The sequence below is a fragment of the Opisthocomus hoazin genome, chromosome 21, assembly GCF_030867145.1.
Source record: "Opisthocomus hoazin isolate bOpiHoa1 chromosome 21, bOpiHoa1.hap1, whole genome shotgun sequence".
NCBI lineage: Eukaryota > Metazoa > Chordata > Aves > Opisthocomiformes > Opisthocomidae > Opisthocomus > Opisthocomus hoazin.
The window spans coordinates 8,270,711-8,296,213 of record NC_134434.1 but is presented as its reverse complement, the minus strand read 5'-3'; the positions used below and the strand labels follow the sequence as shown (position 1 = coordinate 8,296,213).

Sequence of the window (25,503 nt, the reverse complement as noted above, 5' to 3'; positions counted from 1 at the left end):
AAAGAAACGGAAGGATAGTCCTTGGTTTTTGACTGATACTGTTCCAAATGTGAGGACAGACACACTTCTCTTCTCAGCATGAGTCGTCCTTTGTAAATTAAGATTTGTAGCTGCAGTTTATGTGGGTAATGCACCGAAGTGCATCGAGCTTCTGTTTAGTCTCAAGCTTATAGCTGTTTACAAAGTTTGAGAGTGCAGAAGACCTGTCCTGTCACTTCTGGCCATGTTAAGTGGTGTGAGCAGAAGAGGAGCGCTTTGCCACCTCCCTGGCCAGCTTTCAGTTCTCTGCTGTCCGCAGCAGGATCTTACTGCAGACTGGGAATCCCAGGGCGGGAGCGTTTGTGCTTACCAGCCCATTTGGTACTCAGCAGCAGAATCTTTTAGGCTTCCATTCCTTGTTTGTCAAGGAGAGAAGCACTGAAAACTTCTCTAGTTCCTATGTGAGTCTGCCACCCCTTTGAGTTTTGGGATTGTCAGTGCTTTTCATTAGATCTTAAAGCATATGTCTTGCTCCAAGATGGTGGCACCTATGAAAGGAAATAATAGGGGCTTCATAAAAGTCTGTCTTATAATACTGTTCGGTTTGTTTCTCTTTTTGATAGCATGTCCAAATGGCCACGCCTGCACTGTAGGAGAGGTAAGAATTTGAGACTGGTGGGGTTTTAAGCAGGTGGTGTTTTCAACAATAAACTGTTTTATTTTGTTTACTGGTTTTAATGTTCTGTTGCACAGCAGTTCATTTTCTAGACTCTGTATTCTTAATCATTTTGTCACTGTAATGTAAAATTCAGAATAGCTGTAACACAGCTTATACCATAAATCTAGGAAGCAAGAGAGCTAGAGGTCCTTTGCCCAGTATATAGCAGTTTTTGAATTAACCCGTTACAGCCTGGATTTTTGTTTCATTCTCTTTCTCTGCTGGAGAGGCTCTTACTGTGGAGTTCTGTCTTCTTGTTTTGCTTTTTGGTAGTGTGGCCGCCCCATGGAAACCAGCCGCTGCCTTGACTGTGGTGCCCCAGTTGGAGGGCAACAGCATAAATCACTGCCTGGCTTTCAAGAATTACGGTATGCTTTGATTCATTAACCTTTTCTGTGCTAAATGATGTAGGACTTGCCTGTCCTGCTTTCAGGGCAAAAGGTGCCAACCACTTCATGCTGCTACCTGAACGGTGTCATGTGGGGTTCCCCGTTAGCTCAGACATTGGCCTCTGAGGGGGCGAGGCTCAGCTGTTAGCAGTGTTGGTATAACTCTGACTTTGCAGTGACTGCCTTAAAATAACATCTTGTCAAGCTGCTGATTTAGGGTTTTTCATCTCCCTGCTCATCCAAGCTGATATAGATGATGTGGTTCTACACCAAAATATAGCAACAGGCAATGTTTTCTTAGATGGATCAGCATGACTGAAGAACATCTGCCAGAGCTCCAGTAACTAGAACTTGTGCTCCCTCTGCCTCGATGCTCTGGATTAGTACTTACTGCCCCTGTGTAAGAATGTTAGTTACTAATTCTGACAGCAGTGGTTTCTCGCCTATCCAGCATGGAGCTGGCTAATCTTGCCCTACAGGGCTGGACATCGCGTCTTTCTTAGAAAATGTATTAGGAAGAGATGTCCAAGGAAGAGTAATCAGCCAGCAAAACCAAGCTAATTGGCTTATTTGTGTACAAAACTTAGTGGAAGTCCTCATTCCCTGTAGCTTTCATGGAATTCAAAGAACTTATGGGTCAAAAAGACATTACTGGGTATCAAAGACATCTCTTGTGTCTGTTTTGTCAAGGCAAAAAATTACTATATATATACCCTCTCCAACAGGAGTAATGAAGACAGAACACAAACTGGCCACGTACTTGGAGATGCACAACACAGAAAAACAATGGGAGTGTCTGATCGGGCCATGTCCCCTGTTGTCTTCACGCTGATACGCTTGCTCACACATTTGACAATGTTGCTGGGAGCCACAAGTGATCCTCAGGTATCTTCCAATAAGAGTTCCAAGTGGCCAGATGAAATGCAGCGAAAGCTTTGTGTGATGCTGGTCCGTTTCATCATATTGCAAAGTAACTAGGCAGTCTTTCAAGAGTCAAGACTCAAATTCACTTCCGTCATTGCCCAGGAGTGATTTTAGTTCCTTCCTGCACTTGCATGCACACATATACACACACCCCTACCTTTATTTGTTTAAGTGCTAGGAATCCTATAGGACAGAGTTGAGACTTTCTGGTAAGGCTGTAGCTTTGCATGCCTTGTGCTTGAACTGGACGTTGTTGGCTATGTTCATTCTTCCCTTTTGTTTCTCTTTAGTCATTGCAAAAGATTATCAAGCCACCGGTGGACAACTCGGTGAGTTTCCTGCAGCAGCATATTCAGGAGGACTTGGCACAGCTGACAAAAATTCTGGGGAAGAGTGTGGATGAGACTATCAATATCCTTCATCTTGTCCTCAGCAGCCTCCTCAAGGACCCCCATCAGCACCCAGGCCAGTGTAAGCAAAACTACCTGCCATATCAGATCTGCAAACTATATCAGCATTTTAAGGGCAGCAGTTAGTTAGCTTCTGTGCTAGCAGACTGTTTCCAACAGGCAATAGCTGAGCTGATGAGGAAGATCCAGAAATTCGAGGCTTGTTTCTTACTGTAGGGAGTGAAGAATTTTTGTCTGTTTACTTCTCTTTCAGTTGAGTATGTGGGGTTTGCAAGGTTTGGTGCATAATTCTGAAAAGGAATTATTGAATAGCCTCATGACACATTGACAGACCTTTCGGCTCACAAGCAGAGGTACTGCTCAAAGCACAGCAGGTACTACTCAAAGCACAGAAGCTCATGCTGTGTGTAATCTATGTACTGCCCTCCAAATGACTACCAAGAAGCTATTTGGTAGAAGAGGGATGGCAGAGTATGGTTCACGGTAGAATCTGGTGCTTAAGATAACATGAGTCATTGTGTCACAGAGGCAGTTATATGTAATAGCCCTATTTTTAATGTGTGACAGCACAAATCAGTATTCCAAGCTCTGCTCTTTGGTCTGTCATTGATCATGATCTGACCTTGGACAACTTGTTTAACCTTTCTGGGATCATGAACGAGTTGTATAAATGTCCACATCATTCAAATGAACGGCTGGACTGAAGCTTCTGAAAACCTGCAATCACTGTGTGCTGGTTTGGACGACAGCTTCCAGCTAGACTAAAATACTCGTTTAGCTTCTAGGACTTCTGTAACTGCTCTTGGCTCGTCGTGCTAACTTGCAAGGATGTCACATCTGGAAGCTTAAAGAATCTGTGCTTTCTTTTAACTGAAATATTGTGGATGTAAGAGACTAAATATTTCTGTTGCAGGGCCAGTTCAGTTTGATGTGCTCTCCACCAAGCAGAAGAGAAACAAATGGGAAGCAATTGTTGCAAACACAATTATTGTTCCTGAATTGGAGGTGAGAAATTTGCTGTATAAAATTTCAGTAGCTGAGCAGTTCAAAACCCACTTATCTGGAAATCTGACCTGCTGTAACATCTGTGCTACACTTCACCCAGCTATTCCTGAAGCCAAGCCATCTATGACACAACTGCAGGTTACCTTTGATTTGTAAGGGTCAGCAAACTTTATTCTACCTGTGGAAATGAGTATTTGAGACTAGAGTTGTGCTATGGTGATTTTGTATAGCTGGAAAAGCAGAAATGTCTTAGCTCAGTTGAAAGTATTTGCCCAAGTGAGCATATGGTTACCCCAAATGAATCCTGTCTGTGGTTTTTTTCCCCCATATACAAGATCTCAGGAATGGAAGAGCTGTGAGTTGGATGAGTTGGAGAACAAAGAATAACTCTGTGGTATAAAGAGCTGTCTTCAGTATGTGTTGTACATGCCTTCCCTAGCAGTTAATCTTCTGCTTTGACGTATTTCTGTGTTGATTGGTCATCAAGCTATCATGGAAATATGCTCTAGTGGAGGTTCAACATGGCAGGACAATGCCAATTCTGATATATATGTGGGGTTTTTTTTCTTTAATGCAGGATTTGGATAAAAAACTTCTGAAGTTAAACAGACAAATACAAGAGGATGAGAGAATTTCTTCCAATCCAGTAGTGAAAATAGTGTACGGTGACCCAGCCACTTTCCTGTCCCAGCTGCCAAAGGACAGTCACATACATCATTCGAAGATGTGGAGCTGCCGAAAGAGGATTTCAGTGGAGAACCTGGGCCATGTAGTCCAGCAAAAGAATGCCAAGGACACCGTCCCTGTCCTTTGGAAGTTTCTGCAGAAGGTGGGTGTGACACAGGGGTGAGAGGCTGCAGTGTTCTGAGACCAGCTCACAGACTGGTTGAGGTTGGAGGGGGCCTCTGGGGGTCATCTGGCCCAGCCCCAACTCAGGCATGGTCACCTAGAGCCAGTTGTCCAGGACTGAACCAAGTTTGATTATACAGTGTCGTTATTCTCATAACTTTCTATAATCTTGAGAACTGCAAGTGTAAAATACTTTTTTTTTTTTTTTCTTTTAAACATTTAAAAAGTAATTCCATGAAAGTATTCAAAACTGATTTGTCCAAGGAGAACCTTACTCATAGGCCCCCTTTCCTCTTCCAGGAGACAGAGCTGAGGCTGGTTAAGTTCTTACCAGAGATTCTGGCGCTGCAGAGAGACTTGGTGAGGCGATTTCAGAACACCGCTGATGTCAAGCACTGCTCGATCAGAAACTTCCTCAATGAACCCCTCTCAGGTGAGAAGACTGTGCCAAAACTGTAATTAGTAAAACAAAAAGCACTGGACAGTCCAGTTGAAAACAAAAGTGAAAATCTCTCTTGAGCTTGCAATCTTAAGCGCTCATATTTTCCTTTTATCTCCCATCCAAATGAACAGGAGACCTTGACCATGGGGTTCTGCTTAGAAAAGTTGTCAGATGGCTTTAAAGAGAAGTAAGCACAGGAGGGTGGTCCACAAGGGGTGGGGACTCCGCTCAGAGACAGGCCAGATAAATCGCTGAATGCAGCAGTGGGTATGTTGAATTTTTAAGCTTTGCCCTAGAGTAGGGCCTGCCTAAGAGGTGGAATAGGTGTTCTTCCCTTCCATTCACGAGCAGCATACAGACATGTTGTGGCAACGCCTTCAATTGTACTTAACTACAATTACTTCTGGTTTTAAGTACTTATGGAAAAGTACTTAAAGGTCATGCTGAATCAGACCAAGGATCCATCCAGCCTTGTAGCCTGGGCCAGTAGCAGACGATAATGGACGAATATAAACAAACTGAGCAAATGACTCAATTTGATAACATTAAAAAAATGTTTAATGTCTATTTATCTCTCTTGATCTGTTTGAATAGTTGCCTAGAGTTCAGTGGCGTGCATTGAAAATTCTTATATTACAGAGTTTCATGGTGTTGCCAGTAAAAGGTGTTTCAAGGACTCGTCTTTCTGTTATTCCTCAGATGTGATGAGGGACCTGTTACAGAGGAGAGTGAATGTGTTTCTGTCTGTTTGGAACAAGCTGAGAAGCTCGCTGGACAGCAACGGTGAATGCCTTTCTTTCCCTTTGTTGTTTTGAGGGTGATGGAGGCAAGGGCTTGCTAGCTGTCAGACAGTGCTGCTGTGCTACTACGCTTTGACCGTTCCGGTTCCTCCCATCAGTGATGCTGAGATGTATCCTCAAAACTGACCTTGGCTGTTAAAGGTTTGAGAAGATCTAGGTGCAAGTGGAAGAATTTGTTGCCCTCTCATGGTATTCTCATCTGAACTTGATTCCTTTAGTGCTTATAGGTAATGGAAAGAGCACTGCTTTTTTCAGGTTGTATACTTTCTCCTGACCTGGGTCAGCTCCAGAGAGGCTTGCTCATGGTGGGCTGGCTCTGGGCCACCTCAAGCAGTCCTCTCTGCCTTTTATTTCAGGGGAAATTAAGCTTCCTAAAGGTTACTGTGATGCTGAACTGACCCTGGACAGCAAGCTTGAGGTCCTTCTGCCACGTCGACAGGGGCTGGGCCTCTGCTCCACAGCCTTAGCCAGCTATCTCATCGGTCTGCACAATGACCTGATCCACTCGGTGAACAAGCACATCAAAGAAGATGATAGGTACGTTGCTATTCCAGCTAGGCCTTTTCTGGCTCTGTTTTATTACCTGCTACCACACAATTGGCTTTCCCTGCTTCATAAAGGCTTCTCGCTCTAAATGGAGACTGTTTTCTCTTCTGCAGGTACTTGATCAGTCCGTCAGAAGTGGCTGACCTGCACCTGATCAGTTATGAGGTTGAGAGAGACCTGATTCCTCTGATCCTGTCCAACTGCCAGTACAGCATGGAGAAGGGAGGGGAGACGTTGCAGGACTTTGATCTGGAGAGGATCCAGCAGCAAGTCATCAGCAAGTTCCTGCAGGGGAAGCCACTCATCACCCTAACGGTAGGACAAGGCAGCTAGCTGTGCTTTCTGCAGACAGCTTCTTGGCTGATGTTGGAGCCCTGCAGTGTTTGCTGCAGCCAGGCATGCACTGTAGCAGGCTTAGCAATGTTACCAAAGCTTTACAACCATGGGTTTCTTTCCTGACAGGGAATACCTGCGCTCGTGTACAGACATGATCGGAATTACGAACAGCTGTTTAATGACGTCAGAAATAAGCTGGACCAGGTGGGTTCCTGCATTGGAGGAAACAGGGCGAGCATGCAATCCCTGACATCCCAAGAAACATCAGGCTTGTCTTCTGTCACTTGCCTTGTTCATCTGAGCGCTGAAGGCTTGTCCGCTAATCTGTCAGCGTGCCTTGAATATGTGCAAACTGGCCTTCTTTTGTCAGTCAGGCTTTATGAAGGATAGGGATATAGTTGAGCATTTTCGGTTTCCTAAGTCTGGGGCTCTGCCATCTTCTGTGACTTTAGCAACTTGAGCAGCAATAAGGAATGGCTCTAAACTAATCTAATCTAGCAACTGCTTTGATTTCACGGTTTTCAGAGTGCTCTCCCCAGTTCTGTGATGAACACGATCAGTGGGGAACTGCAGTCTTACAGCGATGTCTGCGATGCTCTGTCCATCACTGAAATTACCTTGGGATTCCTGGCCATGGCTGGAGAGAATGCTGAAATGCTCCTGACAGACTACATAGAAAAAGTTCTGCAGATGGGTGATCAGGCAAACCCTCACGTACTGCAGGTGAGTCCTGAGAGCAAAGCTCTTGTTCTTACAGGATAAAATCTGCACCGTTTTATACTAAATCCAGCCAGCCTAATCTCCAAGCCCAGCAAAAGTTCAGCTTGTAAAGGTATGTGATAGAATTCCCTCCCCACCGTATTCAAAGCAGCCGGGAGGGGGAAATTTTCTCTTCCTCTGCAACCAGCGTTTGCAAGGTGGGAGCATCTGATAGCTTGTGATGCTCAGCAGGTTCTTGCAAAACCCTCCAGAAAGGTCAGGTGCAGGATGCACAGAAGGCTGAGCTCTTCTCTGCAGATCCACGCTCTTCTGTCAGCACAGGAAGGAGAATTCTCAGCGGAGTGTCAGCGTAATTAGTTGCAATGCTAGAACTGAGAAAAGGGAGGACTTTGAGTTATTCAGAGTCAGCTTTCAGTGGCACTGGCTTGCCTGATGCTGAGCAGGATTGAAAATACCCCTTTACCTCTTGAAAGTGGTGATAAGAGAAGGTTTTATCTCCTAACGATGTGTGACAAGAGCCCATTTACTGAGAAGGGGGCACAGGCACTGTTAGGACAGGTATGTGTGACATAGCCCTATCACTTTCCCACTCCCTTTCATGACACCAAAAAGATGGATTACCGGCAAAATGGGGAGGAGGGGGAGAGAAGCCTATTGCAGACAGGCTTCTACACCCAGGTTAAAAGGGCTCAATGAACTCCCTGCTGACCGCCCTCTGCGCTTGTGCTCCTCTGCAGTTTTGACCTGCACGGGCACGGCGGGGTGTGGACAGGTTCCTAAATACATTCCTTACATCCAGTTTCACTCTGTTTATGTGTTCTTTTTTCTTTCAGGCCCTTAGACGATGCCACCTAAAGCACAACATAGCCCTGTGGCAACTTCTCTCTACCCGCAAATCTGAGCAGCTTCTGCGCCTCAAAAGAGTAAGTACACCAATAACTTCAGCATCTAATCAGCTGTTTGCTCTTCTCTAAATTAAGTTGCTCAAATGCATATGGTTGGTTGGTGTTCTTTTTTTTTTCCCCTCACTGCATTTTTAGGATCCTTTTGTAGACGTCAGTGCAGACTACAAAGCTGAGCTCAGTCCAGAGATTGCCAAGATCCTCAACAACTTCCTTGTCTACTCAAGGCTGGAAATATTCCTGCAGGAGCTCCATGAAATGATCATCCTGAAGCTGAGACGTTTCCACGCTGTGGATGAATTCAGACCCACGTGGAGGTAACAGATTGACTGTGGTAAACCAACCCACAGTGGTTGTTGTTACTAACTTAAGCTTCTCTGCCTCTGAAAATGCACGCGAACGGCGGTCCTGCTGGACACAAAGCACAGCCGTCAACATTAAGAATGCGCAGCTCGTTCTAAGACACGCTGCCCGCTTCTGGCGCGCATGACTCCTCTTCCTCTTACACAAGCTGTTTTGGGAACGCTGCTGGAATCTACCAGCAGCTGCTGCTTGGGAGCACTAAGCCGAGCACTTCTGCAGCCACTCACATGAGCACGCTCAGCTTTCCACATGCACAGCTCGGCACTGACCTGTGGCCTCCCCTGGCTGGGTCCTTTAGCCGCTCTGCAAAGCTGACTGGCGGTTTCACATGTGTATTCTGCAATGAGAAGGATTAAAACCCTCTACACTTAATGTTGGTGTGTTCCTACTGCAGAAAATACTATCTGGCAGCTGTAGTTTGCTGTGCACCATCTACTAATGCTATTTTTGCTCTTTGTTTTCCAGCCTGAAAGAATCGCTTGTTGCATACCTCGACACGAAAGACTCCGAGCTCGCTGTGGAGCTGGAGGAGATGTTCCCGGAGGAGATCCTGCTCTCTCAGGCTGTTGCCACCTGGAGAGCGGCCGCACTTTTCAGAAGGGCGCGGTGGGAGAGCTAGGCCCACTGCCTCACTCCTCCTCACGCGGGGAGCTCCGGGGGCACAAACACAGGGGGAAGGGGGAGACTCTGGGCTTGTTTTTTGGGTTTGAGGGGGATTTTTTACTCATAACAGCATCATGCAGCAGAGGGAGGGTGGGGAAACAGCAGCCTCCACGTGTGGGCAGAGACTCCTGAAGACAACCCCCAAACCCCCAAGCCGCCTGCTACAAATGAAGGATTTTTTCAAAAAAGCCTCATTGCCCCGGGCTGCGGGGTGCTTTCTGCACTCCGTGTTTCTCTTGAAACGACGCCAGCTTCTTCCTCGTCCTCTCCCTCGGGGCAGAACGGGCGGGCGGCTGGAAGCCCCGCACCCCCGGAGGCCCCGGCCCCGCGCTGCCCCGGCCCGGGCCGCCCTCGCGTCCCCATGAGGCGCCTTCCTGTCCGAGCATCGCCTCCGCTGCGCCCGGAACGGCCGCGCCGCGCCCGCGTTCCCGGCGGGCTGGGCCGGGGGCACACGCACTTCCGGCGCGGCGCCATGGCGGGGCCGCCGCCCGCCGCCACGCTCCGGCGCTGGGAACGGTAACGGCGCGGCCTGCGCATGCGCGGGGGGGTAGGTGTGTGGGGGGGGTGGTGGCCATGGCAACCGCGCGCGGCTGCGGGGTCCGGGTTTGGCCCGGCCGCGCTCCCTACCTCCCCCCCCCCCCCACTCCCCGGTACCGGGCCAGCGCGACCGGGCCCCCGCCGCCCCGCTCACCCACGACCGTGCCCCGCGCTGCGGAGAAGGCGGGGAGGGGGGTTCCCGCGTCCCCCCCTCGAGAGGAGCCCCCGAGCGCGGGCCTGCCGGGTTCGGTTCGCGGTGAGGGGCCGGGGGCAGCCCCTCAGCGCGGCTCCGCGGCCTCTCGCTAGCGAGCAGGCCCAGCTGAAGGCCAGCGTGGTGGAGGAGGACACGGAGCAGTGGCAGCAGGACCCTGGGTTCGCCGGGCTGGAGAGAGTGGGAGGTGTGGACTTGTCCTACATCAGAGGAGACGACTCCCGCGCCTGCGCTTCCCTGGTCGTGCTCAGCTACCCCGCGCTTGAGGTACCGCCGGCCGCTGACCTCTCCCCGTAACCTCGCGCCCAGGCCTTGTGTCCAGGCCTCGCGTCCAGGTGCGCGGCGACTCCAGGGCACTCACGGAAAACTTCCCTGAGTTGCGTTACCTGCTGCTGTGCAGGGCCCTGCTCGGTTGTCGCCTGTGGGTTCAGCCGGGCCCGTGCCGTCTGCGGGAAAGGTAAACGGGAGAGAAGCTGCCTGCCAGGGGTTGGACAGACGTGTAGGGAGATGGGGCGCAAACACGGCTCCTCATCGTGGCAGGTTCATAGAGTTACTGCGAGCCGGCAAGGTGTGGAGGGAGACCATTGGTGTGCACGCGGGTTAGTCGGTAAATCAGAAAATCCCAGAATCCCAGCATGGTGGGGGTTGGCAGGGACCTCTGGGGGTCACCCAGCCCAACCCCCTGCCCAAGCAGGGTCACCCACAGCAGGCTGCACAGCACCGTGGCCAGGCGGGGCTGGAATATCTCCAGAGAAGGGGACTCCACAGCCTCCCTGGGCAGCCTGGGCCAGGGCTCCGTCACCCTCAGAGGGAAGAAGTTCTTCCTTGGGTTCAGCTGGAGCTTCCTCAGCTTCAGTTTGTGCCCGTTGCCCCTTGTCCTGTCGCTGGGCACCACTGGAAAGAGTCTGGCCCCGTCCTCCTGACCCCCCCCCTGCAGATATTTAGAGGCATTTCTAAGGTCCCCTCTCAGCCTTCTCTTCTCCAGGCTGAACAAGCCCAGCTCCCTCAGCCTCTCCTCATAGGAGAGATGCTCCAGTCCCCTCCTCATCCTCGTAGCCCTCCGCTGGACTCTCTCCAGTAGCTCCTCGTGACTGGTTTAGGTCTACAGTGACAATAATCCATCTCAGCCACTACCAGGAGACAGAAAGGAGCGTTGTTATTAGTGCCGCTCAAGAGAGGAGGCAAAAGTGTTTGTAGCTCTCTGACAGCAGATGTCCTGTTGGCGAATTCTCTCTGGAATCAGCTCATCGTAGAGCACACAACGTAAAAGCCTTTTCAAAACCACCATGAATCCCACATCCCACAGTCGCTTTACTTGAATGAATAAAGATTTTGGGTCTCTTTCCCAGCTTCCAAAGTAGTGTAAAAAATATCTTTAATAATAAAGCCTATAACAAATAGAGAAATAAAGTGTGATATTGGCCCCTGGGATTTAGAGGAACTGGATTTCAAATCCTGCCTTGATTCTTGCCTTGCCCAGCACGAGCATTCTGTTGTCCTGCCTCCCAGGGTTTCTTGCGGCCTGTCCCTGCGTGGAGACGGGCGCCCTTTGGTAACGCCCTGACTGGGTGCACTCTGAGGTCCTCCGCTGGGCACTGGAATAGCTGCCCCAGTTTTGTGTGAAGGACTCGCTCCCTAGCAGGGCAGGGTGGGTGGTGTCCAGCCCTCCTCGGTCAGCAGTCCCTGCTCTGGCTGCGTGACGGACTGACCCAACCCAATGGCCTTAGCTTTGTGGGAGAGCTCCAGAAGCAGAGTATTTTAAACAAGGTGAGAGTAAGGGGGATAAGCCCTGGAGGTCGTTGTCTCTGCCCCGTCCTGCTGCTTCCAGGTGCTGTACGAGGACTGCCGGATGGTGGCTGTGAGCACCCCATACGTGGCAGGATTCCTGGCCTTCCGAGAGGTCCCTTTCCTGGTGGAAGCTGTTCAGAGACTTCAGCAGGAGGAGCCCAGGCTCAAACCTCAGGTGTGGCGTATTTCTTTGTGCCGAGCTGAGGTGTCGTGAGGGTGCGCAGTACTGCTGAAGGGTGTCCTTCCCTCTTCTGCAGCTGGCTGCTTTCCACTGGTGGGACGGGCAGGGCGGTGTCAAAGCACTGTCACCCGTCCCTCGGGGACCAGGGGTGCCAAGCTGGGAACAGCCAGCCCCCCTTGGCAGAGGGAGTCCCATCCCGCGTGCAGCACTCATGATGAGCGCTGCCGGCCGCTGAGAGCTCATGCTGCTGATCATGGAGAGTCGGGTGTAGACAGCACCACGGGAAGACCCTGACACAGAGAAGTAAAAGGACTGGGACGGACTTCTCCTTCCTCACGGGGCCAGCGTTGCTGTTTGCGTATTTGAGTGGCTCTCAGTGCACAGGAATTAACCTTTTTTTTTTTTGCTTTTTCAGGTGCTTCTTGTAGATGGGAATGGCCTGCTCCATCCCAGAGGTAGGACTTTACTGGCCAGCCCTGCTCTCTGGGGTCCCTGTGCTGCTGCTTGAGAGCCCTGTTCTCTGGTGTCCTGCAGTTACAGTGGCTCATTGTTGGCAGGATTTGGCGTGGCCTGTCACCTCGGAGTCCTGACAGATCTGCCGTGCATTGGGGTAGCCAAGAACCTCCTGCAGACGGATGGTGTGGTCAGGGATGAGCTGCACAGAGAGCAGGTTAGGCCAGGCTGGGAATTTGTTTCCACTCTTTAATATCCCAAGCAGCGTACAAGTACTTCCTAACCAACTGACCTTGTGTGTGCTCATCCCTAGATTCGGTCCCTGCAGAGGGAAGGAGATACGTTCCCCCTGACAGGCACTTCGGGGAGAGTCCTGGGCACGGTAAGCTGCGGGGAGCTGCCTGTTCGCTTGGCCATCAAGTCTTCCAGCTCTGCATAGGTGGGAGCACTGGAGGATGTTGTCTCTATGGTGGGACTGTCTCGATGACCTTAGTTCGGGAAGACACGGTGTGCATGGGTACCAGTAACACTGCTTTCCCCTGCCTGCGAGCGCAAGCATTTGTAGAAAGAGTCGACAGTTCAGGTGTTGGTTATGCTCATGTCCGTGGCTGCGGCATCTGAGGTGCCATGCTCCGGCACCCCCGTTTGTGAACCCCGGTCACGGAGAGGTGCCAGGTCCCTACCAGCTTGCCAGGGTGCAGCATGGGAGCGCATGACTCGGAAGAGCGCTGTGCGGGAAACGGGCAGGTGGGAGAAACGTCCTGCGTCTGGTGTTATCTCAACATCGTCTGTGTTAGCAAGTCTCGCTGCTTCCCAGAGCAGCATGAGGTGTCTGGGGAGGGAGCAGGGGGTCCAGAAGCGCATCTGGGAAGAAGCAGATCAAAAAGGGTGGGAGTTACCGAACACAGAGCCACCATCCCACCTTCTGAAGGCAGCTGGCTGGCTTATAATTTGTCTGCCACTCTGTATTTGTTAAAATAAGCCTCTTAAGTATTCGATCTTTCTTGTTTCTGAATGCACAGGTCCTGCGTAGCTCCAGGAACAGCTATAGGCCACTTTATGTCTCTGTGGGTCACAGGGTGTGCCTGGAGACAGCCGTGCGCCTAGTGAGGTCCTGCTGCAGGTACCGGATCCCGGAGCCCATCCGCCAGGTACAAGAGCAGGGGAGCTGAGGCAGGGAAGGCAGGCCCGGAGCAGGGAAGCAGGCGGTGGAGGGGGCTGTGGGTGCCGAGCCGATGGTGATGTTTCAGAGCCTCAGTTTGCCACCCACGTGCAGCTGGCTTCCTTCTTGCTGGCCTGTTCTGCCCAGCCCGCTGTGTTGTTTACGTGGTGGTCGACTGATCCTTCCTTCTTGCTGGCTTGTTCTTGTGTCGCGGTGCCCGGAAGCACACACAGCCCTTCCTGCAGACCCAGCCTGACTGATTTCTTGATTCATCTCTGCAGGCAGGTGCTGTGGTGCTGATGTTAATACACAGGCGCTGGAAATGCGGTTTTCCCGGGCACTCTGAGCCTGGCACAGACCGCAGTGCTGCTCCTCTGGGCTTTTCCCTCGGCGAGGAGCTGCGGGGCGCAGCCAGCCAGTAGGTGACAGCACCGGATCACCCAGGCCCAGCTTCAGACTGATTAAATCGCAGCAAAGCTGGAGAGAGGATCTGGAGAAGTGTAAAGCCTCTGGGACCTCTAGCCTGACAAGTGCTTCCCTCCTCTCAGGGTCACCCTGCCGTTAGAGGCTCAGGCAGGCCAGACCCAGCGACCGTCCGGGGAGCAGGGTCCCTGCAGATGTCCGTGTTCGCAGCGTTGCCCTGGAACGCGCCGATGGCATTGCTACACCGCCGTGCTGTCGGGCGCCTGGCCACCTTTGCTCTGCAGCTCCTCAGAGCGGCACCGAGGTGATCCTGCTGAGGGCTGTTAGGCAGGCTCTGCACACAGGAGCTTCCTGTTGGTACTGCAGTGTTTTCTGAAAACAGAGTCTTGAGACTGTAGTTATAAACCAAACAAAAATCTAACACCTTAGAGCCAAACAAACCTTGGAGTGTCCGTATCAGAACTGGAGTTTCTGATCTCGTAAACCACTCCCTGCCAGACGGGAGTAGGCTGATGGAGCTCCTTACGTAATCTCTTCGAGCGAGGGACAGATGCCTCCGCAGAGCTCTGAGCTAGCTCTGCAGTTCAGCATGTTCAGAGGAACAGGGAAAAGCGTTCCCTTTGGAAACAAAAAGGTGTCTTGGAGCTTTTCATCACCCTCATTTCATTTCCAGTTGTCTCCAGTATTTGTCGGTGTTCTGAGACTCTTCCAGTTCTCTAACTGCGACCTTTATTTAAAGCGATGGAATGAATTATTGTCACTTTCCTTACAGAGAGATTAAAAATCCAAAGGGGAGTGTGTTGACTGTAGAGGCAGAGGAATGGCAGGAGATAAGGACACTTAAACCTTTCCATGGGACTTCTCCCTGTCGCAGTTCCTCTGTGGTAAGTGCCACAGAGCTTGACACAGGCAGTGCCAGAGGCCTCAGCTCTTGAGCACCTAAAGCTGGAGTCAGGAAGTAGAAGGCTGTGGGCAGTCCTGCAGTGGATGGCCGACTCGACCATTTTGCTGTGGTATGTTCCCCAGACAAGCTTGCAGACCTGATGGGTGATGTGCTTACGGCTTTCCTGGTGTTGTGGAAGACTTCTGGATCATCAGCTCTTGGTTTGTGAGTTCTGGTAGCCCTAGGAGTATAATGCTCTTAAGAGAGCTCAGCTGCCCATACCTTCTCGAGGCTTTGTTTGTGGTTTGTATGAAGGCAGTGCGATGCTGCAGCACGTGTAGTGCTGTGCCGCTGTTGCGGGAGCTGAAACCTTCGACTTCCCTAGAGGTGTGGCTGGCCAGTCTGTGTGGGGTTGTGCTTGCAACAGGATCTAGGCAGTGATCAGAAACGGTTGGATTTGCATTCAGCTCACAATGTGGTCATGGTGCCAAAGGAGCTGTGGCTGTGATGCAGGTGAGAGAAGTGATCTTTCAGAGGAAGCAGAAGGAAATTTGTGACCACCTACAATCAGTATTTACAACCCACTTAGTCCTTATACCACGTATAAGTGCAAGGCCGATGTGGGAGAATTCTACTTGCACACCGGTGATCTCGCTGCCCAGCCAGCTTGTGCGGTTCTAAGGTTCTTCTGCAGAAAGCTGGTCATTTGGAGCTAGCCGGACAGGGATTGAGGTAGGCAGGAGCTATCATCCCAGCATAAGTTAAGCATTCAAACTGGAACAGTACCAAGCCCTCCTGAGAGCAGCCGCCCTTGCCTACTTCTGGCAGAGGTCAGAACCCCTCTCCGGTGTTTGCCCCTGCTCCAAGCCTGCTCAGACCAAGGATCCCCATGCGCAGCGGGGAAACAAGGTTTTAATGCTCTCCAGCTGATGAGGATTGCGGTGGGACTGATTCTTCTGCTCTCGCTGTCCCAGGTTCCTGGCTGGCTGCACAGCAGCCTCCAGCTCACTTGATCCTTTTAGCTCCAGCTGGCACCTTGCCTGGCTGGTGCCTGTGGGCTTGGGACGTGGCTGATGGGACAGCCTGGTGCTGCTCCAGCCCACCAGGAAGGACAGAAGTAGGCATGCCCAGAGCTGTTGATTTCTGCAGGTCGCTTCATGTGAAATATTGAACATTTGGCCTGAGGAGAACTGAGAAATAAGCCATCATCCCCCCCCTCTGTGAGCAGCTCCTGCTGCCCAGCAGGGAGGTCAGTAGCAGACATCCTGAAACTCTGACTCCCTTCAGAGGTACCCCCGCTGCGAGCTGGCTGCGTACCCAGGGATCACCGCTGCCCCTCATGAAATCGGCAAAGCAACCACTCCAGACCCTGATGCCAGCACTAGTCCACTCTGAAAATAGAAACAGTCTGTGAGGATTATTACGGGACAGTTATCCATCTTATTGATTAGCCTCTTGGTTAATACGTGGGGCTAAGCTGTCTCTCAGCACTGTGTTAGGAGTGAGGATGGCCAGGAACTTGCCACCTAATCAAACGTTCGTTAGTTTATGTTATCAGCAGAACGTGGTCGGGGTTTTTCTTCCTTAGAAAAACAGTTTGTGGATCTGAGTCTTGCTACCTTGCTCTCCCAGTAGGGACTCTATTGAACAACCTCCTTCCCTTGTTATAAAATACATCACGTAATCTCTTATCCTGAAGAGTGATCAAAGTTATTTGTCAGTTCAGTTATGAAACTGTCCAATTATAGAGAGAAGGGAAAAAAATCTCCCAAACAAACCACCCCTTATGTAACTACTTTTCGTTCTGGAGCTTGCAGAATTGTGAAGCAGTTGTGGAGCTGGGTTTGCAGCAGCACACAGGCAGAGCCTCCACCCGAGAGGCCTGACCAGGGGCGGCAGGGATGGAGGGGTGTGGGGAGCTTCCTCCGGTGCGCCAGGGACTCTGCAGGAGGAGAACAGCGATGAGAGAGGCAAATGCTTCAAGGACAGCCGCTGGGGATGCGTTAACCCACTTTATCAGCGGGATCGTCACGCTGTGAAGCTTTTCCAGCTGGGGAGGTTGCGTACTGCTTTTTCAGGGGAGAGAGACACTCTGCCTTTGAGGTGGGGCACAGCAGCTGTTCGGAAATGTCACGGCGTAGCAGTGTTTCTGAGAAAGTAAAGTTTGTAAAAAAGAAAAAAAACTTTGAGGAAATGTAAAAATCAACTGCCAGTTCTGAAAGTTGCCCAAGAGCCCAGGATCTGCGTGCTTGTGAGAGCATCGAAGAGTCATCTTCTAGTATGATGCAACACTGAGAAGCTGAACAGTAACACTTCTCGGGGACAAGAACATCTGCTAAATGTCTAGCAACGCTTTCTGTAGCTCTCAGGATCTCCATTGATGGTCTCCTTGCACCACTCTCACCACATGCTATCCTGCATTGCCAACAAGACACAGCAGTCCAGTTTGCCTGGTGAGCTCGGGAGGGCTCACGTCACAGGAGTGTGTGACTGAAGAGGAAGGGAGGAACCAGACTCTTGCATGAGGGTGGCTTTGATGAGGTTTAGTGATGGCTCCAAGCTCAATTTCAAATGAGGAGGGCATTAAACTATGTGTTTGGTAGAGTCTCAGCATTAGTCCTTTTGGTTTTGGTGCTGGAAAACAGAGCCCAGAGTATGGATACGGCCTGGCGTTGTCTTCCTTGGCAGCTTTGCCTTCGGACTCATGAGGTAGGACAGCATGAAAGGTGTGTCAGTCCCTCGCCTTGCGGCTGCTGCCAAGAAGCGACAGAGCCAAGGGTGTGCTTGTGTCTTGTCTCTCTTTGCTTCTGGTGGGTGTTTCTACCTGCTGTAGCTGCATAATTACCGTGGCACAGCCAGCCCGTCAGGCGCATGGGCAGGCTGAGCCAAGCTCTTGCTAGGGAGGAGGACACGCAGCAGATGAGTGGTGTGCTGCTCCATCTGTTGCTGCATCAGACGACTGCTGGGACAGAGGAAGGAAAGGAACGGGTACAAGAGTGGGCAATGCCAGCGTCTCTTTTTATCCCGTGTCCTCTTGAGAACTCGCCCGCTGGATCACCATACTCCCAAGCTCTTCGCAGCCCTCTCCACAGCCTTGTTCCCCCCCTCAATTTACAGTTTTCTGTGGAGGGCCAAGTCCCATTTCTCAGCTGAATAGTGACGAGAAAAGCTCATCCTTTGGGAACATCACAGTGTCACAGCTGTAAAGGCCGTGGATGATCTTGGAGTGCTGTGAGCCTGGAGGCTGCAGCCTGCGCCTGCTTGCAGTGCTGGCGGGCTCCCTGTTAGTGTGATCCTGGGACACAGCTGCTCTTTCACTGCGTATGCAGTGAACGCTGTTGCAGCAGAGTCCACAGGGCATTCTGCTGCCCTGGGACCAGGCAATAAAACGCTCCAGTAGTTCCCTGCCTGTTGAGGAGGGATCTATGAGCCACCATCTCGTGCTAAATTGCTGTGGAATGCTGCAGAGATCTGTCTTCACATCCGTATGGTTTTGGCACTCCCAACAACTTTCTGGGGGCAGGGGACGTACTGCTTTTGCACGTCAGTATAGGCTGAAGGATTTTGCTAGCTTTGAGCAAAAGGGATGAAGAAGATCCCAAGAAACAGAAGAGTGGGCAGAGGCCTGGGCTGCAGGGGAGTCAGTTGTTTTGGGTGTCTTTATCTGCGAGCCTTTTGCTGGTGCACAGGAACCCCTCAGCACTGCGGAGACCTGCATGGGATGATGGCGTGCGATCCCTTGACAGAGTGAGGGTGATGGAGCAGCTTCTGGTGGTTCAGTGAGAGGGCTGGCTTACTTTTTGGAATGTCTTCTCTTGAGGGAAAGAAGACTTACCCGGCCCTCAGGTTTCTAACAAGTCTGTTCTATCTCTCGTCAGACATTGGTCAGCTGTTGCTGGGGAAGGAGCCTGACTGCTCATTACATTTTCCTGCTTTCATTCAGAGGTGGCTGCCTGTGGAAGAAGTCATTCGGGTTGGTTCAAGGGATGAAAGCACTAGCTGCTCTCAGACTCCCAGGTCTCCTCCAGTCTGGCTCTGCAGCCAGGGTTCATCAAAGAGGGCTGCAGTTCTGGCGCAGAGATAAGGCAGAATGGAGAAGCAGGCCATCACCTCAGCAACTCTCCCTTTGCCAGTGAACACCTCTTCTTACTAAGCCTCTGGAAGTCCTTGCTGGCCTGTCACATCCCTGGACGATGAGGAGGGCGGCTCAGGAGCCGTTCAGTGCAGTTGTGAGGTGAGAGCTTCCAGCTGGATCAGTGCTGGCTGCAAGAGGGCCCGCTGCGCTGCAGCGTGTGCCGGCAGCCTGTGCTGGTTCATCCTCTGGCTCTCACAGGGACCTTTGGGGAAGGCTGGCTGCGCTCAGCGGCAGCCGGGATCTGCTGAGGAAGCCCGGTCCGGGTCCTGTTTTGGCTGTTCATCCTGCCATGCGTGGGGTAGGCCAGGGCTGAGCAGACCTTAGGCACCAGCTGGCAGGAACCATCCGTGCCCAAAGGCTCCTCTCCATCCTCCTGTGAGAAGTGAAGGGGCAGACAGCAAGGCTGCAGCGGATGTCATTTCTGCTTCTGAAATGGACTGCACTCCAGAAAGGCTGTTTGGTCCAGGACCCTCTATTTCTTCATTTCAAGTCGTCATTCTCCCAAGAAGCTTGCAGCGAGGCACAGAAACCAAACAAAGAACCACACAGGTCCCTCTTTGCAACATGGTTGCACAAAAACCGTTTGTGAGGTGCTGACATCGGGGTGCGCAGGGGCGTACGGAGGTAACAGAGGGGAGGCACCAAGCAGGCCGATCAATCTGTTTTCACTCATTTTTCTCCTTAATTCCAGGCTGATATTAGATCGAGGGAGTATATTCGGAAGCAGCTGTGTTCACCACTGGAGGTCAGATCTTCTGGGCCAGAGAGGTAGGTGTGTGGGCAGCCCAGGCAGCTGCCTCTCCAAAGGTGATCTGCTCATGTAATGATCTTCAGTAATGGCATTAAAGGGACGGACGGGGTAACAAGGTGAGCTCAAGTGGCATCAGGACGTGTGCTGCCTCCAGAAAGGCTGATTTCTGGTGATTGTAGCCATGCTGCCTCACACGTTTCTTCAGCAGAGCGCTGTGTCCTAGGCTGGGGAAGGTCGTTGGGGATTTGGTCCGTTTCCGGCGCCTGCGATAAGCAAAGCACTAACGCCTACAGGTGTGACACGAGGGTGACAGAAATACCCTGCAGGGAGCTGGCTGCTGCCCCCAGAAAGCACGGGGAGGGCCAGGCTCCCCACTCTTACATCATGTAGGCCAGCAGCTGCTCTGTTTTCGGTGTAAATCCGTAGCAAGTCCACTGAGGTGTGGGAGTTCCTCGTGCTGTGGCTACGCTGCCTTTGCAGCATAGCTCACCAGAGCGTTGCTGGGTTTCCTCAGACCAACACCAGTACCAGGCTGGACAGGTACCAGACAGCCCAGCCCCAAGAGCTGCTTGGGGCCGAATGCTGTGTGTCAAAGCCCCCCCTGCTCCGAGGGTCCTGGTGGGGCAGCAGGAGTGAAGATTGCCGGTGGCAGCAGTGAGGGATTCCTCACGCTGACTGAGGCAGCTCTGACGGATTCCTCGGGACACATGGATGGTGCAGCTCATCGTGCTCTGCTCAGCTCCTCTGTTTGGGTCGTGCAGCCAGGAGCAGAAGAGCCTTTCTCTGCTCTGGCAGCAGCAGCTGCACAGCGGGGCCAGGCCGCGGGGGTGGCCCTGTGCATCCCAGGCTGGGCATCCCCTCTTTGTGCTGGAGCTTCATCTCTGACACCTCCAACACCTTCCTGCTGTGGCGGGTGCTGCAGCTCGCACAAAGGCTGGCTAGTCTGGAGAGCTGTGCGATGGAAGAGCCCAGCTCATTCCATTTATGACCATATATCTCAAACCCTGCGTGTCTGAACCCCTTATTCACCAAGTGACGTTGTTCCTTGGTCTTCCTCGTTTCTACTTTCTATGTCTGTGACCCTTCCTTGTCTTTGTTCCTAGCAGAAAAGAGGAGGCTGAACTGGATGATTAGTCTGCTGCCAGAAGAAACCGCAGGGCTCCTCTCCACTGGGTCCTCTCCTCCACTGAGACCGTGGTTCTGTCGGGTGCAGCAGCCGAGAGCAGGGCGGGGCCGTGCCAGTCAGGGCATCGCCAGCCGCCGTGCGTCGTTCTGCTGGGCAGGCACACCGGCTGCTCTTCGAGGGTAATGCTCGGAGCACATTTCTCAGGGTTGATTTTTAAGCATTGTAAGAATATTTGTGTAAGTAAAAGTACACTTGTAAATTTGCAACAACTTGAGTACTTGGGCGACTGCAGGAGGTGATTTGGAGAGAGGTGCTGAGGCACTGAGCGTAGTTACGAACAAACTCCCGAGTGGGCTGTTGGGTCCCACCGCTCCTCTGGGGCGCGGAGACTTCCCTGCTCGTTGGTTTTGGAGCAGCCTCCGCCCCGTCCCTGCAGCTTGTGCTCTCCCGTTGCCTTTGCACGGCTGCGGGGAACAGAAGCTGGGCACGCAGCTCCGGCTGGTCCTGACAGACGGGCAGAGGACGCCGTGTTTCAGGTGGGCGTCGGACTCACGGGGGGGGGACGACGGAGCCGACACTGCTGCGGATTTTGGCAGAGGCTCGCAGGTCTGAGCTCCAGTGCCTGAGAGGCTTTGTGTCTGTCTGGTGTTGGTGGCTTCTGCGTGGCTGCTGCCTTGGTGCCCTGCAGCAGCAACCCGACCTCGGTGGCTGCGTGTGGGGCAAATCTGCGCTGGGAACGTGGTGCTGTGGGTTTGCTGGTCGGGGTGGGAGCTTGCTCCACTTTCCTGCAGAAGCGCGATTCAGGCGGAAGGCGTTGTGGTACCCAGGCTTGGTGGTACTCTTGCCTGCTCCGCAGTGGCTGAGGCAGGAGCTTCCTAAAAGGAAGATCATCTCAGGGGAAAGGAGGATTTCCCATCAAGGAGAGCAGGGAGGGAGATCCTTCCCAAGACACAAATCGGGGTGTCTGAATCCCAAGCATGAGTGTCTGCAGTCTTGAGTGGGCTGGGAGCGCTCGGGTCGGGTCGGGAGGAAGCTCTCCGTGCCCGGACGCTTGGACCAGCACCCGTCAGTTAAGCCATTTGTGAAGCGTTGCTTTAGCAGCAGAGCACAGAGCAAACAGTTTCTATCCCTCGATCAATACGGCGAGGCTCGTCCAGTTTGCAGGGCTGCAGCTTTTCCTCCAAAGCTGTGGGCTCCTGGTTGTATGCAGCAGGTTACTCCTGACGAGTTCCAAAGAACAACGGGAGCGGGTGAGTTCTTGAACATAGCCAAAACTGGCACGTTGAGTTAAAAAACACAGCTGTGTAAGATTCCAGCCTGAAGAGGAAAAAGGATGTTCTCCTGGGGCTGGGCAACGGGCACAAACTGAAGCAGAGGAAGTTCCATCTGAACATGAGGAAGAACTTCTTCCCTCTGAGGGTGACGGAGCACTGGAACAGGCTGCCCAGGGAGGTCCCTTCCAACCCCTACCATTCTGTGATTCTGTGATTCTGTGAGGGGTGCTCAGGGTCGGCACTCTCCTGTGGTCTGTTTTAATGCCACTGAGCATTTCACTTCTGCAGACATTTGTCTTACACCTTGTGTTGCTCTTTTCTCACCGCCACCGCGGTCTTGGTGCTGCTGTGGGCGTGGAGGACGTCCAGCCCCTTCCGTGTGTCCGTGCAGCACCCGCTGGCTCGGGGTCTGGGCTGGTTCCTCCCGCAGCGTTACATCCCAAGACCCGGCGGGAAGCAACGGCCGCGGCTGCCCGGGGAGCTTTGCTGGGCCGGTTCTCGGGAGCATTGAAGAGGGGGACGGGCGCTGACTGGGTGCTGCCCAAAAAACCCTCACCCATTGATATGGTTTAAAAGACAAAGCCAGAAGCAGCGGCAGTTTCCAAGCCCCGAGAAGGAGCGTGTCATCTCCTGGGGAGCCCCAAAGCCACTTTCACACGGGAGTTTGTGACGTGGGTGGGCAGAGAGCGGGAAGGAAAAAGCGTTGCAGTGAAAGCGTGCTGCGGTGACGTGGGGGGTCGGCATGGCTGCCGGGCAGGCCGGGGCAAGGGGCAGCGTTTGGGTTTGGGTCTGAAAGCCAAAACATGGCTCCCAGGGGTGGTGGAGAGGGGACCTCGGCAGTGACCTCTTGTGAGGGAGGAGAATTAGTGGTGTAATTAGCAGCAGTGGCCCACACTCCCTGCAACAGGAAACTCAATTAGGCTTAACGAGGAAGGGCTGGCTGTGCACAGCCTGCCAAGGTCTGCTCGGGTGGGGACCTCCCCAGCCCCTGAACCCCTTGGTGCTCCCTGGCTGGGTGCCTTCAGCGCCGGGCACAGACCCACCGTTCCCTTGCTGCCAAAACTGCTGGGCTTGGGGGGAGCCCTGCAGGACCCCCCTAACTGGTAGGGGCGGGGGTATTGACTGGTGAACTCTTACTGGGAGGAACTGGCCTGGGACCTTTCCCAGCTCTTCCCAGGAGCCATGGGGCTGCTGTTAGTGGTAGCAGCTGGTTTCTCGCTCCAGCTGTGTGAAGCGGCAGCTTCACGAAGCCACGGGGACAGGGTCCTCTACAGCCTGTCACACAGCTGAGCGCGGGGGGCTGCTGGTTCTTAGGTCTCGTGGGCAGGGCACCACCAAAATCGAACTTTTTCACAGGTTGCCCTGGCTGGGGCTTTGCTGGCCCTGGGAGCAGCCTGCCAGTGCCGGGCTGCCACAGCCGTGGGACCAGCCTGGGCTCATCCCAGCTTCTGGGTCATGCCACCCCGCTGCAGAGTCGTCTGGGAGGGGCTGAAGCCCCTCATTTGGCTCAGCTGAGTTGGAGGAAGGGTCTGTCAGAGCAGAGCAGCTCTGGGCATTGCCCTGCAAGGAGAAGGCTTCCCTCGGCGGTGGGACTGCGGCTGCTCCGGAGCTGGCTGCGCAGCTGGGGCAGGTGAGCGGCTGCGGTTTTAAGCTCTCCCAGTATAATATTGGTGATTTTGTGCGCGTCGCGGTGGTGTCTGACCACGAGAGTGTTGGGGTGTGCCGGTCAGCGGAGGTTCTGCAGCGAAAGACGTGAGCTGGGCTATGCTGAGCCCCGTTCCTCAATAGGGATGCGAGGCTCTTGGTGTTCTGGATCTGCAGCTGGGGGCTGCTGCCTCCTCCTCCTCCTCCTCCTCCTCGGCTCGGGACTTTCTGGCGCGTGAGGCCTGTGCAGCCCCTGCGAGAGCCGGGGCTGCGATGCTGCTGTCGCCGGCTGCCCTGCACCCGCAGCCTGCCTCGCCCAAGGGGGATGCCTCTGCCTGGCGGGGTGAGGTGGGGGGAAAAGCTAACGCTAACAAAGATAAAACGCTGTGACAAAAACAAAACCCTCAGAAAGCATCGCTATGCACCGCTTCCCCCAGGCATGGCTGCGTGCTGCCGCTTCCCTCTGCGCCAACTGACGTGTCCCTGCGCTCTGCTTATTCTGCGTGCGGGTGAACTCCCGAGATCAGGGGGCTTCGGGCTGACGCCAGCTCCCTGGGGCTCGGACGGAGGAGGGGAGCTGCCTCGGTGGGGAGAGCCCAGGGCTCCATCCTGCTCCGGGTTCCTGTGGACCGGTCCTGTGCGATGCTCCCCCAGCTGCCGGGACCTGGGGAGGCCGTGGGACGAACGGGCTAATCTCTGTGTTTGGTGTCTGCTGGCGGCTCTCTGAGCACAAGAAGGGATTAACGTGGTCTTTATCTAATTGGTTTATAAACTAGGGAAGGGAAAATCGCTTTGTAATGCATGAGACCTCCTCTTAATAGAAACCTGGAGGCTAGAGCCCGAGTGTCCTTCCGAAGCAAACTCATGCACATCTCTTCTGTTTTAACTCTCCGATTGCTGCGAGTTAATTAGCTTTTCTGGGTGTTGCGTATTTGTTCTCCGGTTCCCAACAACTTCTTGCCGGCTCATTGTGAAGCCTTGCCTTTTGTTACCACCGAGGATGCTTTTCTCTTTAGCATTTCTGCCTGTGACTGTTCAGGAGTCTCTGAGCGGGTCACATTGGCAACTCCTCAGTGCTCCTGGTGAACAGGGCGTAGAAACCGAAGGGGAGGAAGGTGGAGGATGAAGGAAGGAGACTGAGCCCTCTCTTGTGGCTGTGGGGCGGGGGGGGAGCTCTGTCAGAAAGAGAAGGCTGATAGTTCTTCAGCTTCTCACCGCAGTGAAACAGCGCACGGGAGCACAGTCCTTGCGCTCTGCTGCGTGCCTGGAGGATGGGCTGAGGCTGGCTGCCTCTGATTAAATCAGTCATCTGCCACCTCTGCTGCCGCGTCGTTCAGCCGCGCTGGCATCCTCCCGCTCTGCTCCTAGCCCGGGCTGTTGGCATGCGCCAGGTGGGTTTGGGGTTCCTGACTCCCTGCTGTGCTCCCCGTAGAGACGTGGCACTGAGACAGCTCTGCGGAACGATTCCTGCCGGAGTCGCGCTGGGGTGCGGAGCGTGCCGGGTCCCTCCTCTGCCTGAGAACACGCTGCTGGGAGGGGATGTGCGACCAGGAAAGCTGGAAAGAACTGCGCGTTCTGGGGAGCATGGGGCTCTGCCTGGCCTGTGCAGCCTCCCGTGCGCGGCATCAGCGTGATCCCGGAGCGGTGACAGCGAGGAGGGGGCCACAAGCCCCCCGCACTGCCCGGCAGCCGGCTGCTTCCTCCGGGAAGCTGGTAATTAGAGCAGGAACCAGTTCTTGGCTCCGCTGGTGGGGAGGCTGGAGGGAGCCACTGGCCCTGCTGAGATGCACACGTTGGAGAGCCCTTGTTGGCTGTCCTGCCTTGGGCTCGTCAGCAGACACAGCCTGCGCTGGCTTAATTAGACCTGAGCCGCCCCACGCGGAGCCTCC

The 25,503-nt window shown here is 53.3% G+C and overlaps 2 protein-coding genes across 8 annotated transcripts in view; both read left to right on the top strand.

Moving 5' to 3' along the window:
• The window catches only part of RNF213 (ring finger protein 213), a 54,793-nt gene extending 45,373 nt beyond the window's left edge, over window positions 1-9,420 (top strand). For 3 of the 4 annotated variants that reach the window (XM_075440579.1, XM_075440578.1, XM_075440580.1), the window contains exons 55-69: window positions 603-637; window positions 971-1,065; window positions 1,812-1,971; window positions 2,301-2,481; window positions 3,334-3,425; window positions 4,003-4,254; window positions 4,575-4,707; window positions 5,356-5,499; window positions 5,873-6,053; window positions 6,176-6,377; window positions 6,525-6,602; window positions 6,924-7,121; window positions 7,952-8,041; window positions 8,159-8,337; window positions 8,849-9,420. In XM_075440579.1, the coding sequence (XP_075296694.1) occupies window positions 603-637; window positions 971-1,065; window positions 1,812-1,971; window positions 2,301-2,481; window positions 3,334-3,425; window positions 4,003-4,254; window positions 4,575-4,707; window positions 5,356-5,499; window positions 5,873-6,053; window positions 6,176-6,377; window positions 6,525-6,602; window positions 6,924-7,121; window positions 7,952-8,041; window positions 8,159-8,337; window positions 8,849-9,002 (2,174 nt within the window). In that variant the 3' untranslated portion in view covers window positions 9,003-9,420. The remainder of the gene's footprint in view (window positions 1-602; window positions 638-970; window positions 1,066-1,811; window positions 1,972-2,300; window positions 2,482-3,333; window positions 3,426-4,002; window positions 4,255-4,574; window positions 4,708-5,355; window positions 5,500-5,872; window positions 6,054-6,175; window positions 6,378-6,524; window positions 6,603-6,923; window positions 7,122-7,951; window positions 8,042-8,158; window positions 8,338-8,848) is intronic. The other variant, XM_075440581.1, reaches the window with a different exon arrangement.
• Window positions 9,421-9,487: 67 nt separating this feature from the next.
• Window positions 9,488-20,965, top strand: ENDOV (endonuclease V). 4 transcript variants are annotated; one of them, XM_075440797.1, is made up of 9 exons: window positions 9,488-9,562; window positions 9,890-10,061; window positions 11,623-11,757; window positions 12,179-12,218; window positions 12,321-12,433; window positions 12,530-12,598; window positions 13,239-13,367; window positions 19,511-19,587; window positions 20,677-20,965. In XM_075440797.1, the coding sequence occupies exons 1-9, from the start codon at window positions 9,519-9,521 to the stop codon at window positions 20,702-20,704; spliced, it is 807 nt and encodes a 268-aa protein (XP_075296912.1). In that variant the 5' UTR covers window positions 9,488-9,518; the 3' UTR covers window positions 20,705-20,965. The 4 variants fall into 4 exon arrangements, with proteins under 4 accessions (XP_075296912.1, XP_075296911.1, XP_075296915.1 ...); XM_075440796.1 differs by having other exon boundaries at window positions 20,674-20,965; XM_075440800.1 differs by lacking the exon at window positions 11,623-11,757 and having other exon boundaries at window positions 20,674-20,965.
• The last annotated feature ends 4,538 nt before the right edge of the window (window positions 20,966-25,503 follow it).

Coding starts and splice junctions, on each gene's coding strand:
- ENDOV (XM_075440796.1), top strand. CDS start 9,519: ATGGCGGGGCCGCCGCCCGCCGCCACGCTCCGGCGCTGGGAACG. Junction 9,563..9,889: donor ACGCTCCGGCGCTGGGAACG/GTAACGGCGCGG, acceptor GCCTCTCGCTAG/CGAGCAGGCCCAGCTGAAGG. Junction 12,434..12,529: donor ATGAGCTGCACAGAGAGCAG/GTTAGGCCAGGC, acceptor GCTCATCCCTAG/ATTCGGTCCCTGCAGAGGGA.